The sequence below is a fragment of the Mytilus edulis genome, chromosome 7 (genome assembly GCF_963676685.1).
Source record: "Mytilus edulis chromosome 7, xbMytEdul2.2, whole genome shotgun sequence".
Lineage (NCBI taxonomy): Eukaryota > Metazoa > Mollusca > Bivalvia > Mytilida > Mytilidae > Mytilus > Mytilus edulis.
In genome coordinates, this window is record NC_092350.1 from 86,977,210 (window position 1) to 86,995,193 (window position 17,984).

General features: G+C 33.1%; 2 protein-coding genes across 2 annotated transcripts in view; both read right to left on the reverse strand.

The window, feature by feature from the left end:
- LOC139483476 (RUN domain-containing protein 1-like) overlaps window positions 1-17,984 on the reverse strand; it is a 393,318-nt gene continuing 375,334 nt past the window's right edge. The window contains exons 13-14 of the mRNA XM_071267497.1: window positions 6,254-6,364; window positions 1-195 (exon numbers count right to left, since the gene is read on the reverse strand). Coding sequence (XP_071123598.1) covers window positions 1-195; window positions 6,254-6,364 — 306 coding nt within the window. The remainder of the gene's footprint in view (window positions 196-6,253; window positions 6,365-17,984) is intronic.
- Window positions 9,154-17,055, reverse strand: LOC139482715 (RUN domain-containing protein 1-like). Its single transcript, XM_071266783.1, has 6 exons — window positions 16,982-17,055; window positions 16,008-16,098; window positions 12,865-12,923; window positions 12,273-12,353; window positions 9,949-10,588; window positions 9,154-9,267 (listed from the first exon to the last, which is right to left on the reverse strand). The coding sequence occupies exons 1-5, from the start codon at window positions 17,048-17,050 to the stop codon at window positions 10,448-10,450; spliced, it is 441 nt and encodes a 146-aa protein (XP_071122884.1). The 5' UTR covers window positions 17,051-17,055; the 3' UTR covers window positions 9,154-9,267; window positions 9,949-10,447.

Consider the following 17,984-nt stretch of genomic DNA (forward strand, 5'->3'; position numbering starts at 1 on the left):
CTAATTGAATGCAAGTGAGATGAAAGCTTTAAAATGAGATTCTTCTGTGCGTTTTAGTGGAATATAAGATGATATGACTGTGTTAATTGCACCAAGTAATGTCTGTTTGGCAGTTATGGCTTTCCCTCCAACGATATCTAAGTGGAATGACTGAGACAACATTCTGGCAGGCGATTCATTGTATTCTTTACCATGCTGAAATAACAATAAATATGTAAATTAGGCCGTTAGTTTTCTCGTTTGAATTGTTTTACATTTGTCATTTCAGGGCATTTTTTTGCTGACTATGCAGTATGGGCTTTGCTCATTGTTGAAGGCCGTACGGTGACCTATAGTTGTTAATTTCTGTGTCATTGGGTCTCTGTTGGAGTGTTGTCTCATTGGCAATCATACCACATATCATTTTTTTTTAAATTATCTATTTAATAATCAAGGTACAAACAGAGCATAATGAACAGGAAAATGTATTTGGAAGTACTGTAAACTAGCTAATCTTCCCCACTTTCGCAAGAAAAAAACGTCACTAACATGTAAAACTTTGGACTTCCTAATATAAATATATGAAAATTAACAAAAATTAATCGCTGCACAGTATATTTAGTAGGAGATATGGCGTATCTTATATGACAATTTAAAACTGCCGAAATTAAAAAAAAAAGTTGATAAACTCAGAAAACACCTTTAAAGATCATTAACACAATATTTCCCAAATTACAAGAGAAACGAAGAAACACATATAAAAACAATAATGTGTCCATAGTACACAGATGCCCCACTCGCACTATCATTTTCTATGTTCAGTGGACCGTGAAATTGGAGTCAAAACTCTAATTTGGCATTACAATTAGAAATATCATATCATAAGGAACATTTGTACTAAGTTTGAAGTTGATTGGACTTCAACTTCATCAAAAACTACCTTGACCAAAGACTTTAACCTGAAGAGGGACAGATGGACAAACTGACGGACGAACGGACGCACAGACGGAAAAACATAATGCCCCTAGGTGGGGCATAAAAACAAAAGGCAACTTGGGCAGGTTAGTGCTTAATATACTTTTTCAGCTTCTACATGTCCTTTGGTTACAAGCTCATTGATGTATACCTCACAGCAAGTCAATAAACTGCAGACAACTTAAGGTGGTACATAGCACTACAGGGAGATAACTCTGTAAAAATCAGCTGAATGTTTTAATCATGTTCAATTGTTAAGGAAATATTTAGCTTCTCGATGATCAAAGTTAGTGTTTGTCAAACTGCTTTATATCCAATGAGATTTTTCTGATAAAGTGTGCGGTTCAAGATTTTTGAAATTTTTATATTTTTGTCAAAGAGTCAAAATAAATATTATGAAAGATAAAACAAGCCAAATTAAAAGTCAAGGTGTTTGGTACCACATTAAAAACAGATCAACACAACTATAAGAATGACAAGAGGCTGTCAGAGAGACAGCAAACCTGATTTTCCTGCAGATGTCGAACTCTGAACAGTTCAACTGAGTTGAGCAAGTATGAACACAACATTTAAGCTTAAAACATCTCTGAACTTAGATAGTGATTTAATATTTGATACAGCATAGGTTTGTGTCACAAAATGATTGCGGTCCAAGAACTGAAAAAAAATAAAATTGGACATTTACCTATTATGGTCCAATATCCAAATCTATGTACATTGCTAGAATCAGCATATCAAAGAACCCCAATAATTCAATTTTTGATGAACTACTTCTTAGTTGAACGATTTCTGTTCAAAGGGAAATAACTCAAACTTTATTTCCATGAACCAATAAAAGAACCTTAGTGAGCGCGCTCACATACCCCACGTCACCACATTGTCATTGGAGAAATGAAACATGTGTGAGAAAACAAAATTGTATAAGAAAAAAAAATTGAATCATAATTTCCTGTCAATATGCACATCTACATATTAGTATGTCCTTATTATCTACAAAGTTTCATTAAATTATGTTGTCTGGTTTCAGAGGAGTGTTGCAGAAATACATTGAAGCAAATAAGTTCAAAGGGGCGTAACTCCTAGAAAAAAAATTGAATCATAATTTCCTGTCTATATTCACATCTACAGAGTATGTCCTTATTATCTAACCAGGTGCTCTGCAGGGCGCAACTTTATACGACCCCAGTGGTTGAACCCTGAACAGTTGGGACAAATTTGGTCACAATATTCAAGCTTGATTCTGTCTGAATTTGGATTGTGATCAAATTTTTGACATAATATAGGTTTTTGTCACAAAATTAATGTGGTCAAAGATCTAACAAATCTATTACACAATACTGTGCAATTGAAGATTTCTTCTTGAAACTTTTCAAAATTTGAAATTTGAAAAATTTTGAAAAAAAAGGAAGCCCTTCAAAAAATGGTAAATAAAAAAATCCCCCACCCCAACTTTTTGAAACCCCCTTGGAGCAATAACCCTTAAACTCAATCCCTATTGAACCTTGTAGTACAGTTTCAGAGAGATCCATACACTTAAACACAAGTTATTGTCATGACTGTTTGGAAACTAGAAACATGCTTCTTTTTGGCCCTTTTTTGGCCCCTAATTCATACATATTTTGAGCAATTAACCCAAAACTTAATCCCAGCCTCCCCTTTGTTATATGGTACATGGTGGTACAATTTCAGAGAGATCCATTCAATTACACATAAGTTATTGTCTTGAAAATAGAAAAATGCTTGTTTTGACCCCTTTGTCGGCCCTTAATTCCTTAACTTTGGCACATAACCCCTAAAATGAATCCAAACTTTCTACTTGTGGTTTTAAACATTGCGGTATGATTTCAGAGCAATTGAAATACTTCTACACAAGTTATTATCCTGAAACTAGAAAAATGCTTGTTTTGGGCCCCCTTTTGGGCCCCTAATTCCTAATCGGTTGGGACCATCATCTCCAAAATCAATCCCAACCTTCCTTTTGTGGTATTGAACTTTCTGAAAAAATTTCATGAAGATCTATTCATTTAAATTTAAGTTATTATCCGGAAACCAATGTGTCTTCTGACGACGACACAGACGACGACATCATACCATTATACGATCCCAATAATTTTTTGGGGTCGTATAAAAAGGTTTCATGAAATTCTGTTGTGTAGTTTGAGAGAAGTTGGGATGACAAGAAACAGGACTGACGGACAGACGGGTCAAACACATTATACCTTCCGCAACTTCGTTGCGTGGGGTATAATAATGTAAATCTAAAATTAGATATGATGTAATTAGATATGATGTTATATTTATTATCAAATTATAATCAAATATAATTAACAGTTTTCCAATAAATCTGTCACTCCAATCATGGAAGTAATATTTAAATATTACTTCCATGGTGTAATCAAACTTTATGTATATAGTTCATGTAGTTAATAGTTCCCAATATTATTTCTTTCATTTGTAACAAACTAATATAGATCTGCAACTTATCTATGAAATTCTACAACTTTATCTACACAATGTAATGTAATGAAATATATCCTTTAATAAAAATAGATTATTATCTAATGAATTTGCAAATCTGGAACCCCAAACACTTTTACAGGATCAAGTAAAAATTAAAATTAACACACACAACAAATATAGCATTCAGAAAATTAGTTTATACAGAATAACAAACAAACCTACCAAAAAATTCTTCAAACCATTTAACAAAGAAAATTTAAAAATCTTTTAAAAAATGAGATATTTCCCTTTGTACAGAAATGGATTTATTCATCAAAAATTGAAATCTTTGAAAAGGGCTATAATTGAATAACGAGAAAAGCTAAAATCGAGAAAATTGAACTTGACCTTCATTTAGTCACAGGAAACAACATATTTAAATTTGAAACAAATTCTTCAAAGCGTTTTCATGTAAATGAATGGACACTGTTTGGCAGCCGCCCACCTGCCCCCCCCCCCCCCCCCCCCATACATCCCCAAATCAATAACCGATTTTTACTTCGAAAATCCGGTTTAAAAATGTTAATTCTTTAATCAGATAAAGTACTTTTAATGGTATTTTAAAAAGCATAGTAAGTAGCAGATGGTTTAAAGTTTAGAAAGTCATTCAAGATACAAGGCTTATACTGAAAGTATGCCAGATGCAGTGGTGGATCCAGAAATGTTCATAAGTGGGGGCCCACTGACTGCCGAAGAGGGGCCCGCTCCAGTCACGCTTCAGTGATTCCCTCTATAAGCAACCAAATTTTTTCCCAAAAAGGGGGGGGGGGCCCGGGCCTTCTGCCCCCCCCCCCTAAATCGGCCTCTGAGATGAGCATTATATCTACATGAAATTGATTCAAATAAAGATTAAATAAATAACAAAAAGTGTCAAATCTGGCTAAGGTAAAAAAAAAAACATGCACTTTAAACAAATTCTATCAAATTCAACATCTTTTTAACCTATAGCTGTACAATGTAACCTATGGGAATGCAACAAGAGTAAAAATCTCAATAACCGAAAATTATACCATAGCTATCTATGGTATAATTCTCACAATTATACAATGGTTTTGTTGTGTATGATTTTCGAAAAGAAAAACAAAGATGGCAAGACCTAAACGAGGCCGCCTGAATTTTTGAATTGACATATGAACAACAGAGTCAATGTGGGGCCACTAAGCTAAACTGCCCGCTTTTCACCAGTCAATATAAATGAATGCCTAGGGTGGGAATCGAACCCACGTACACCAACTCCGTTGTCCCTCTATTTTTAAATGAACAAAAAATTGACAAGAACAAATTTAAAAAAAGGTATAAATGAGTTCCAATTTAATTATCAAATTATACATTAAAATATAAGTTGAATTTCGGTGATTCAGAATCTGATATGTACTTAGATTGTAGTCCCATAGCCTCCACTGTACAGCTACATGAATATATTGGGTAAAAGGGTTTAAAATTGCAGAGGCAGATTATTTTGGGGAGAAGGGAGCGGAAGGCACGCCCTTTTCAAGGAGCTTCATGTATGGTAGATGCGTAGTCCTTTTTGAAAATATAGTTTTACCTTAATGTTGACTTGCTAGACCCCTCCCCCTTTAAAAATCCTGGATTCTCATCCGATTTGATATAAATCTAAACTGTTAACGAGGTTGCTTAAGTAATAACAATTATGTTTGAGAATTAAAAATAGATAGGTTCCTTTAAATGAAGCTGGACACAGGTTTCTTTAAATGAAGCTGAACATTTTGTTTAAATTATCTAGAATATACACCACATGCGATTTTAATCGTGGACATTTTGAATTCCCTGTTAATTAATGCGTGACTTGGGCTTCTGGTACAAATTAAAACGTGGAATTATCATCCAAACTCACTAAAAGATTCTTGAGATTCAAATTTTCACAGAATTATAAAATTAATTAACAATAAAAATTTAAACATTTCGAACATTTAACTTTTTGATAAAATAAAACAAGAATGTGTCCAAAGTACACGGATGCCCCACTCGCACTATAATTTTCCATGTTCAATGGACCGTGAAATTGTATAAAAAGTCTAATGTGGCATTACAATTAGAAAGATCATACCATAGGGAACATGTGTACTAAGTTTCAAGTTGATTGGACTTCAGCTTCATCAAAAACTACCTTGACCAAAAACTTTAACCTGAAGCGGGACAGACGGACGAACGGACGAACGGACGCACATACCAGAAAACATAATGCCCCTCTACTATCGTAGGTTTTTGCAGTTCAACTTTTAATCTGGGGTCAGGAAAACTTTAAAAATATCTCTTGCAGCCTAATGCAGAACATCCAATTTCTTTAGTCTGTAACGTAACCCGTCACCAATGTAGATGTGCATCCATCGCTGTCGAAAAATCTTGTCTAACTGATGTTCCCGCTGTTTCAGAATCCCGTGCTTATTTCAGAAAGAAGGCGGACCTTAATGTGTAAGGTCCAAAAAGGGTAATTTGACTGATTCTTATTAAAGTATTGTTAAAGTAAACTAACAAAAATATATGAAATACACATTTTTAAACAGCAATATATCATGTATATGGGATAGGTTAAAACAGATATTTCATATCTTTTGGATAGTTTTGTGGTGTTTTGTAAATTATACCATAGCTTTTGTTGAATCTCCTCGGCAAACTCACTGGACTTCGTCTCGTGAGGTTATTGCCGGGGGTTTCAACAAAAGCTATGGTATAATTTACGAAACACCACAAAACTGTTCAAAAGATATGAAATACCTATAACATATAGATGTACAAGTCAGTTTTATTTCCATATGTACTCGGAAAAAAAGACACTTACCTTCATTTCATAAAATTTTATCAACAAACCCCAAGCATGCATCTGTCTGGTTACCTGCCCTGACCTCGATGGAAAACATCCCCACGGTACTACGCTCGTACTCTGTCCTATCTACAAAACAATTGTTTGAAAAGTAAATAGAAAAACATCCCCACGGTACTACGCTCGCACTCTGTCCTATCTACAAAATAATTGTATGAACAGTAAATAGAAAAACATCCCCACGCCACGGTACTACACTCTTACTCTGTCCTATCTACAAAACAATGGTTTGAAAAGTAAATAGAAAAACATCCCCACGGTACTACACTCGTACTCTGTCCTATCTACAAAACAATAGGTTGAAAAGTAAATAGAGATGGAAAACATCCCCACGGTACAATGCTCGTACTCTGTCCTATCTACAAAACAATTGGTTGAAAAGTAAATAGAAAAACATCCCCACGGTACTACACTCGTACTCTCCCCTATCTACAAAACAATTGGTTGAAAAGTAAATAGAAGATGTGTTGTTTCTTGATAGAAAAATGTATAAACCAATGAAATTGTTGTTGACATTCTGTGAGGTCAAGGTCCAAGGACATAGTTATCGTCCTTTGGTTTTCGTTGTATACCAATATAGGCCTAGTGTAAACAGTGTATAACTTGCATGTTTTATTTGATACACTTTCCCAATTTATTTCTTGATATTAAATGCATGAAATATTAAGAAGGGGGATGTAATTACATGTCAAAAAAATTTGAGTGCTAAATCTTTATGTTAAGTAGTGAATTGGTCCAGTTCTAATAGGTCAAATTTTATCATGTCTGAAGCTGTCAAACTGAATTTTACACCCGCTTAACACAGAATTGTAAATATTTTGAGTTAGAGCTGGTAGAAGTTTCTATAATTTTGATATTATTTGTCTCAATGGTAGTACACTACACTGTAAAATTGTTTATGAGAAAGAGCAGGTTCGATTTTTTTTAATTTGAATTTATTGTCTAAAAGAAATGCACTACGAAATAACTGTGTTCTAGGGCCAAGATCAGTTGATAAACATCAGGCTAATACTCATACTAAACCAACTTTAGCTAGGGGTGTTGAACAACCTTGGCTACGAATAAGGGTATCACACAGTTGGCACAGGTCTACTGCTTTTTGGGCGTTTAGATATAATATAAAAAAGAAGATGTGGTATGATTGCCGATGAGACAACTATCCACAAAAGACCAAAATGACACAAACAAAGATATAAGTTAATTTTGACCCTATGGCAATTAATCTAATTTTGAGAGACAAATATAAATAACAATAACTTGATCAAAAAAAAAATTAAGAAATAAATTTAACGATTGAATATGAAAAAATATAAATGAAAAAGTTGATTTTCTCTTCAGCTTTATATAAAACACCAGATTTGTAAAAAAAAAAATGTTTTGTTCTTAAATAACCTTGATGTCGTATTTGAATAAAGAAAGATCAAGGTTTGATAATTTCATAACAATTTATATTCACAATATTTTCAATGTGCAAAGTCCCTAAAATATAAACGTATATTCAGGACTCGAACATTTAAATGTGACGAAAGTATGAACCCTGATTTCAACACACTGAGGAGAAATCGTTAACATGCTAATTTACACAAAAGATAACATGTCCCTTTGTTAGTCATACATGTTTATTTAAAGTTTGGTTCATTTATATCTTTCAGAGTTTAGTGTGACTAGTACAGGAACATATTGTTTAGGATCTAACTGAAGCCCACCTTTGGGTTCGGGATTGTTTACTGTGTTGAAGACCCATTGGTTGCCTTGGGTTGTAATCTGCTCTTTGGTCCCGTTGCTGTCTCTTTGGCACATTCCATGAGTTTCTATTCTCAATTTCAAAATTTAACCCTTTATTACTTTTTTGATTGTTAATTGTCTGTGTTTTAACACCACTTTTAAGCAGGGCTATTTTGTAGCGGAAGCCAGAGTGCCCTGAGAAAACCATGACCTTCAATAGGAAAACTAAAAAAAACCTAGTCAATTAAGATTGGAGTCAAGTGCACCTGTAGGAGCGCAGTTTGAACTCACAACCTCAGTGTTGACTGGCTAGTGATTACAGTAGTAACTATTTAGACCACTCGGCTACTGAGCCCCCCCCACCCACCCACCCACCCCTTATTAAGAATGGCCTGTGACATACCTCCATGAGTCCATGTTCTATCAAATCTCTAATGGCTATTGACAGATCTCTTCTCACAGTCTGTGTAAGTAAAGCACTGCTTTGTTCTTGACTCTGTAAAATAAACAACAAATGGAAGTTTATAATGACCTTGACTGGCTATACAGCCCTTGAACGGTTGGTAAAATAAACAAAATAAACAAGCTAACTGATATAAGGGCTATTCCAGAAATAAAGTATGCGGGGTCAGAAGGCATTTTATATTTAACTCTGCCATGCATAAAATTTTAACAGATGATTTCATATAACTGGTATAAAGGCTACCTGTCTAAAATAACGACTGTCTTTAAAATTTTAATAAAGGTGCCTGCTTACACCACCCTCGTAAAATAAATCTGGAAAAGCCCTTATGTATACTGGTTAACATTGCACAATTTGCTTCAAAGATAATTTTTGTTAAAATTTTGTATTCATTGAAATGTTTTGTGCAGTGTATGTGAAGTATTTACAAACAATTATTTCTGCAAATTAATATTTCACATTAAGCTGTACATAAAAGGGGATAAAATATTATTGTACTAATTCAACACGTTTACAAAATCTTCAATGAAATTGACAATGTCACCATAGGTAAAATAGTGATATACCAGATTATCATTGGTCATCTCAACTCCATTGCCTTTCTCACCTGTGATGACCAACGATAATCAATATTTATAGGTCCCCCTATGGCCCATTCATTATTACCTCTTCTGAATCACTGCCATATTCACTTAACCTGTCGTATTTCTCCAGATTTTTTTCCTCCTCTACTGCTGCCTCTAATACTTTGTTTATAGCTACCTCTAACCTTGCTCGTAAGTCCCTACAAATATAAACATCAAACTAAAATCAAGTCGGTATTTCTCTATTCCGTATATTTTTTTCATAATACTTAATTAAGAAGTATTGACTTGGTTATAAGTTTACTCATACATATTCTTTTAACATTTTTTTTTCATTATCAATAACTCAAGTTGGCTCTTACACTAGGAGTTTTAAAAGATAATCTACAAATTGTTTTTTTTCATCTTTTACGAGCCTTATCAGTAAAATAAACATTTATATACATATCTACATATTATAGATCCTTTGAGAGATTTAGAGTGGATTTCGAGAAGATTTGAGTGGATTTCGAGTGGATTTTTGTGTTTACTTCCTGTAATACCTACCCCCAATGATTGCCTTTTGTGGTTTTCTTCAGTAAGTTTCTCTGGAAGTCCCTCCCACCACATCCAAACTGACTAAATACCTACCCCCAATGATTGCCTTTTGTGGTTTTCTTTAGTAAGTTTCTCTGGAAGTCCCTCCCACCACATCCAAACTGACTAAATACCTACCCCTAATGATTGCCTTTTGTGGTTTTCTTCAGTAAGTTTCTCTGGAAGTCCCTCCCACCACATCCAAACTGACTAAATACCTACCCCAATGATTGCCTTTTGTTGTTTTCTTCAGTAAGTTTCTCTGTAAGTCCCTCCCACCACATCCAAACTGACTAAATACCTACCCCCAATGATTGCCTTTTGTTGTTTTCTTCAGTAAGTTTCTCTGGAAGTCCCTCCCACCACATCCAAACTGACTAAATACCTACCCCAATGATTGCCTTTTGTTGTTTTCTTCAGTAAGTTTCTCTGTAAGTCCCTCCCACCACATCCAAACTGACTAAATACCTACCCCCAATGATTGCCTTTTGTTGTTTTCTTCAGTAAGTTTCTCTGGAAGTCCCTCCCACCACATCCAAACTGACTTAATACCTACCCCCAATGATTGCCTTTTGTTGTTTTCTTCAGTAAGTTTCTCTGGAAGTCCCTCCCACCACATCCAAACTGACTAAATACCTACCCCCAATGATTGCCTTTTGTTGTTTTCTTCAGTAAGTTTCTCTTGAAGTCCCTCCCACCACATCCAAACTGACTAAATACCTTCCCCCAATGATTGCCTTTTGTTGTTTTCTTCAGTAAGTTTCTCTGGAAATCCCTCCCACCACATCCAAACTGACTAAATACCTACCCCCAATGATTGCCTTTTGTTGTTTTCTTCAGTAAGTTTCTCTGGAAGTCCCTCCCACCACATCCAAACTGACTAATGAGGAACATCTGTAGTAACTCAATACTTTTCGTTATAAATGCTCTCGTTTCTTTCACATTCTGTAGAAATCAGAAATATTAAAAGAGCTGCATAATTAAGTATACATACTGTAAATTCTGAAATTATTGCAAGATTTTTATAAAAGCGAATTATGCAACAGGGTGAGTTTTGCAATAAGAACTCGTACACTAATCTTTGGTACATATGTCTGTAAGCAGATTTTCTTGAAATCGCAATGATAAATAAATGATTCTCTAATTTTCATGCTATTTTCACATTTCCTGACCGGTGTGAGAAAATTATTTCTAATCTCTAGTGAGAAATTTGTTCTCAGGAAATGATTGGTTGAAATTTAATTGTGACGTCAAATTTTCTTGTTTTCTTTTGAATTTTCTTATTGTGACGTCATGAAAAAAGGCGACCATGCCTGATGACGTCACATCAAAAGTACACAAATTTCCTTAAATCTTTGAAAAGGAACTATAAAAATCATAAGAGAAACAGATTCCACCACTGTAACTCCTGTATTACGATATTTCTCCACTCTCAACAGTTAAATTTTAAGTATCTAAAAAGCTCGGCAAGCCTTGTGCTTTAAATATTAAAATTTAACTGTCTCGAGTAGAGAAATATAGTAATACACTTGTTGCAGTTGTGGAATCTATATTTTTACAGGATTTTTCTAAGGTAAGCACTACTTAAAACGTCATACAATTTTTTTACTGAAGACAGCTGAATTTTTAAAAATAAAAAAGAAAACTAGACAAGTCTTTTTAAAAATATTTAATGTTTAACTTTCGAGTGAAGAAATATTGTAATGTAAAAGATTTGGTCGTGAAGTCTGGTTCTGTAATGATTTATTGAAAATATCCACATAAACTTGATACTTCTTTTCCAATGGCCTGTAAAAAGATGTGGTTTTTTTTCTATGTGGTTTCATCAAGCATGATAACTTTTTTGTGACTTCACAACAGGAAATGCAGAGGAAAGAAAATATTGATAAGGGCAAACAAAAAAGTATGTGTGTTTACTGTCACATGCTGAAAAAAGGTAGGTATGTAGAGATTTGAAAAAAAAAATCAATATTTTTTTTACATTGAGTCTATGGGAGCAACATTGTAACTTAAACAGTGTTAATCAAAAATGGCCAATAAAACTTTAGGGTAGGGGATAAAAATTAGGGTAGGTAGGGGTACAGTAAACACACATACTTTTTTGTTTGGCCTTATTGCATTTTGATCCTTGAAGAACTAAGATCTAACAGACAACATGTTTATGAACAAACATATTCAAGAGGTCATGAAAAGAATAAATCTGCTAAGAATTAGAGAAATGTACTTCATGAAAGAATGAACATTGAGTATCAACAATACAAAGAAAGAATTATTTAAAATCGTGTCAAGATACATGAAAAACAAAAAAGTGTTACCACAATTTTGAAAAGATGTATCTAATCCAGCTATGGCCCTTTACAAATCTATACAGTCTCCTGATTTATTTACCTTTTTATTGTGCTTGTTGGTATTTCTGTCTCGTACTTTATTGTTTATTTACCTTTTTATTGTGCTTGTTGGTATTTTGGTCTCGTACTTTATTGTATATTTACCTTTTTATTGTGCTTGTTGGTATTTCTGTTTCGTACTTTATTGTTTATTTACCTTTTTGTTGTGCTTGTTGGTATTTCTGTCTCGTACTTTATTGTGCTTGTTGGTATTTCTGTTTCGTACTTTATTGTATATTTACCTTTTTATTGTGCTTGTTTGTATTTCGGTCTCGTACTTTACAATCTTTTGAAGAGGTATCTGAACAATCACCAGAAGGAAACTAAAAGAAAATACAAGGTTTATAACAATCTTTCCTTCTCCTATTTTCAAATTTCTTAAAATATCATGACACTTCTGGCCTTCTCTTTTTAAAGCTATAAATTATTTTCGCAAAAAATCATTATTTTTCCTTTAAAATATTACATTACAGTTACACTTCTGCAATTTAATAGAAGTACAAGTGCAATAACTTTAAAACAATCTTTTTAATATAAATAATATGAAGAAATGAAAGTTTGAGAGCAATGCAATGCAATTTACATTATAATTAATGTTTCCAAGGGACATAACTCTATTGAAATTCATTCATCAGAACTTATTTTTAAACTTTTCAAGACATTGCTGATGTAAACTTATGAAATATATTTCATAAATATCAGGCAAGCATTGTACACATGAGAGAGCTAGCAATGCACATTTTCATATAAGGTTTATTTTCCAAAGGGCATAACTCCGTTAAAATTAATAACTCACTGATGCATAAAATATTTACACATTTAAATCTGACAAACCTTATGAACTGTACATGTGCATCTCTCCTTTCCTAAAGGCCCAGGACTTGTTGCCTCCCCTGAAAAGACATTTTATGTTCTTCAAAAATGAAATACACTAATGACAAAAAATACTATTTTAGAAATGATCATATATCATACCTGCCAACTGTCATTATTTGCGGGGGATTTCCCCCATGAAAGCTCCTAAATGGAAATTTTAAAAGAACAATTGTGTCCACAATTATAACAAAACAGTAAATCTAACAATGCTTTAGGCTTTTAAAAGTATGAAGAAGCCAAAAAAAACAACATTAAATTACATTTGAAGCCCCTCTTGAAAGTTTTTCAGGACTATGAAAGCAATCTTGCACGTAAAACCACAATGGCCATTTTGAAAAGTTGGCAGGTATGATATATGCAGAATGCACTTCAAATACAATGAAATAAGTAAGAAGCTTTGTGTGACGAGTAGTTCATCTATTATATCATTAGTTAGTCAACAATCAAGGGGGTCTCATTGGGAGGTTCTGATCCCGGATCCCGCTTACTGTTTTGTCAGATTCCCGTATCCCGCTTACACTATGTTTGTAAGCAATTCTCATTTTTTTGTATTTTCCCCTGTCCCGCTAGACTTCATTTCCCATTTTCACAGCACAATAATTTGACTTTCTCGTGTCACGTTTACAAAAAATCGGCATTCCCGCTTCACGCTTAGACCACAATGAGACCCACACTCAAGGTTTTGAATTCCCAATCCTGATCATGACCATACCATTACTCATACCAACTTTACAGCTCATGAATACATTACCAAATAGTATAAGCTGCATGGATATTGATTTTTTTCTCTCACAATTTTGTTCATTCTAAGATCAAAGATGAGTTGGGTCCTTTTTACAAACTGTCATATTTGTAAATATAAAACAAAGGTTATGGGGTTTCCATTCATAACACAAAATCAGTAAATGCAGAGCAAAGAACACACACAAAGTCAAAACACAAAGTAAAACAACTCTTGTGTTGCTGTTCTTCATCTCAAAGTCACAATGAGGTCTTCAACAGGGTGCAAAACAAAACCTCTCACCTCACTGCAATTTTCAGACAACTCCAAGCACATGCATCAAATCAAATTAATAAATTTGATTCAAATAATTGTAACTCATCAAAATTGAATAGAAGTACCTTTCTACCCCCATGCAATCAATTGAGAAACAGCTTATGGTTGAAAAATACCATATATTTGATGGTTCTTGTTAGATCTACTGTGGATTAATTTATTTTCATGGGTACCAATTTTTCGTGGATTGAGAACTTGCATTTTCGTTGATATTTAATTTCATGGCTTAGAATAAGTCTGCATACATTTCATTAGAAATTGTGTTATTCGTTGAACATTTGAATTTATGGCAAAATCCATGAAAATTGGTATCCAACAAATATTAATGAATCCACAGTATCTATTATTATATATTTATTTTATTAGTACATGTATTGCTAAACTTCAAGGTGACAAAGAGAGCACTTAGTATATATATATGTATATGATAAAAGCAGGTTTTGGATGAAGCATTAATAATGTTATAAAATAATATAAAACTAAATAAAAAGAGATAATTTCATATTAAGGTATCTGAAATTATAATTGTTATAATGTGTTCCACTTGAAGGTAAACAACAACTCTCATGGATTAAGCAATTTCCACTTGTCTATTGTGAACATGCAGATTTTGACATGTTCACCTGTCCATCATGGACAGACACACTGCTCTCATCATTTAAAATTCATTTTAGAATTTGTACTGACAAGAATGTGTCTAAAGTTCACAGATGCCCCACTCGCACTATCATTTTCCATGGTCAATGGGCTGTGAAATTGGGTAAAAAATCTAATTTGGCACTACCTTGACCAAAAACTTTCAACTTGAAGCGGGACAGAGGGATGAATCGAGGCACGGACGGACAAACAGACTAACGAATGAACAGACAGACGCACAAACAGACTAACGAATGAATAGACAGACACACAGACCAGAAAACATAATGCCCCTCTACTTTCGTAGGTGGGGCATAAAAAAAGTTTTGCATGTGCTGCATCACTATGAAAGAACATTAATGGTATGTGAAATCTGAAAGGTTTTCACAAGCAACCATATAGATCAAATCTAACTATGGACAGTTGGCAATGACAAAATTCAAAGCTATTCCAGAAGTATTCTCATGTTGAGTCTTTAATCTATTTTTAGATCTTATTTTATTTTGCTTATATTTTTGCTAGTCACAGTTTTTCTCTGTTTACTATAGTTTCTGTTAAAAAAATTCTAATTGGAATGACTTGTCATTAAAGAGCAATAACCCTAGGATGCTCCAAGCTTTTTAAGTAGGCTCTTCTCAGTAGTGCTTTCCTTTGTATAGAAATGCCAAAGATCTGACAGACATATTAATAGATCATGATAACTATTGTGATATGAACTGCTGAAGAGAGCCTACTTATAAAGCTCCAAGCATGCTCCAAGTATGCACCAAGTATGCTCAGAGCTTACTTGTAATAACAAATCTATGATCCCTAACAAAAACAAGTAACCTTTCCGAAAATCATCAGAGTTATTTCTCCTTAAAAATTCCAGATCCAGTAATTCTAATTTTATGCAAATTAATATTAAATACATGGCTGCTTACTTGGGTCATTAATTGTTAGTGTGATAAAAGAAGGGAAAATATGGTAAAATAATACAGAAAAATAGCAACTATGTTATTTCTAAGTCGGGAAGGAAAATCCCTCAACTAGAGAATTAAAAGCATCACCAGGTCAAAATTTCATAAAATTCGCCAAATTTTTTTGGTGAGTAATCAAATTAATTATAAGATGAAAAATTGAAATTTTTGTGTTTGCAATGAAAGAGTTTTTGTAACCCATTAATAGGGAACTTAAGTTAAGTACCAAAAACAAGGTTATTTTATACAATTTAGGCAATTATCAGATTAATAATTTAGCAGTCAGAAAACTTAAATTCCGTCTGTTGTTCCCCATTGCTTAATAGAAAATATTTTTTTGCTATTCAGAAATTTAGTAATATCTAAAATCTTGTCAACAACATTGAAAGTACAGAACATAAAAATTAACCAGTGCCACAAGCAAAAGAAGTTTTGACCCAGTCCATCACCTTGTAAAAACTGTATAAATCTTTCTAAATCAGTTATCTGTGTTGATAGCTGCTGAATCAGCTTTTCTTTAACCTTGCCTGGGTTAACTATCTGGAAAAGAAAAAAAAGTGATAAAATTACTACATGTATATAAAGTTTACTGGTTTTCATGTATTGTGAATTCAGAAATTATTGCATGCATTTATTATTGCGATTTTGGCATTTTGGACTAAGTGCAATTTCAATTTTAGCGATATTGAGAAAATTTCTGTTTAATTCATAAACAAAATTTCAAAATGAGAGTTTAAATTACTGGAATTATAATTTATTATAACCCTGTTGCATTCTTCTCAATATCAAAAACATCCCAATAATAGTATTAAAATTTCATTTTAGGTAAGGATCATCAACAACCAGACAAAAACCCATAACATTATCAACTGTCCATTTGACTTTGACCAATCCAGCTTTAAAGGGATTTTTAGTGTACTCAAATTACAAATTATTATTTAAAAAGGCATGAAATATTTCTAGAGTTAGATTCCAAGTTTAGACCAGAAATAAGATTTTGTTTTTGTTGTTGTTGCCCTAATATACAGAAAATCATCTCATAATCATCAGTCCAACAACTGTGATCCTGCCAAAAATACAAAATAATGAAAATATGTCAGGACAAATGTTTCTAAGGGCTATTCCAGAAAAAAATGTTGGGGGTGGGGGTGGGGGTGGAAGGCACGTTGTATTAATAATACATGGGTGATGGGTATCAGAGCAACTTTTCACACTATAATGCACTATATTTAATTCTCAATTTCAATTGTCTGGGTGGTGGGTGCTGACAAAATCTGCCTTCCAACACACCCCACACATTTTTTTCTGGAATAGCCCTTATTAGAATATCTGAACAAAGGAATGATCAACAGATATAAGTAATAAATATATGCCCGGGCCACTTTGTATGGCATATAAAAAATGAAAAGCACAAGATAATTACCTCTCCAACAGCATGATCAACAATCTGTTTTAACTGATCCGTACTGTAAAATACAGACATTGATAACATTAAATAGTCATTAATTGTTGATAATTATAACTGTAAATTCAGACATCATTGACAGAATTTATTTTTGCAATTTTGACATGACTAACTAATTATTGAGTTTTCTTCATGAATATTTATATAATTTAATTTTGGATGTAACACGTCTTCTGATTGGCTGAAGTTATTTTGTTATGAACCCCAAAACATAATTCAGTTATGTGACTGTGACGTCATCAACATTTTTCATTGTTTTCTATGGTTTAAAATGGAATTTAGAATTAAATAATTTCTGTCTATTCGAAATAATATAAAAAATGTGGTGCACACTGTTAAATAACCAGCTACGCGCATTATTCAGTGTGCACCACATTTTTTATGTTATTTCTTCATAGACAGAAAAAATATTACAGTCATTCCTTATATAAATAAAACTTTCTGATAATTTCTGAATTTGCAGTATTATATTTTTCCACATTATAATTTCATTTTTTAAACTTTTCTAGAAAACGCCAAAGAATAAAGTTATTGCATTTTTTTTTTGAGTTTTCAACTGACAAAGAATTTTTAGAAGTATTAAATAGTATTGGAGGTTAATAATTTTATTCAATTTGTAATGGACTTTTTTTTAGTTTGTGATTGATTTTATTTAATTTCATTTTTACTTGTTGTGATGTGTTGTTGTTTGGAATTTTAAGTTGGTTTGTGTGGAATTTTACATATGCAGGTTAGTTGTGGTGTGCTATTGTTCTCTGATGCCAAAAGTTAATTTATACACATGACCAAGATTACAAAAGTGTAAGATGATGAAGTCTTCAAAAAAATAAATAACCTTTACAACCTTAAGAAATGTTTTTTGTCGTTGTGAAAATTATACATTGTTTTCTCTTGGTATTAAACACCTCTTTCTTAAGACTTGGCAATACAATTTTTTCATTTGTTGAGGTAAGTGGAGAAC

Excerpts from the sequence above, each read along its gene's own strand:
- LOC139482715 (XM_071266783.1), bottom strand. The coding sequence starts at position 17,050 with ATGTTATCAATGTCTGTATTTTACAGTACGGATCAGTTAAAACAGATT. Across the intron at positions 12,924-16,007 it reads ATTTATACAGTTTTTACAAG|GGGAGGCAACAAGTCCTGGG; the intron begins GTGATGGACTGG and ends ATGTCTTTTCAG. Across the intron at positions 10,589-12,272 it reads CAAACAAGCACAATAAAAAG|AATGTGAAAGAAACGAGAGC; the intron begins GTAAATATACAA and ends TGATTTCTACAG.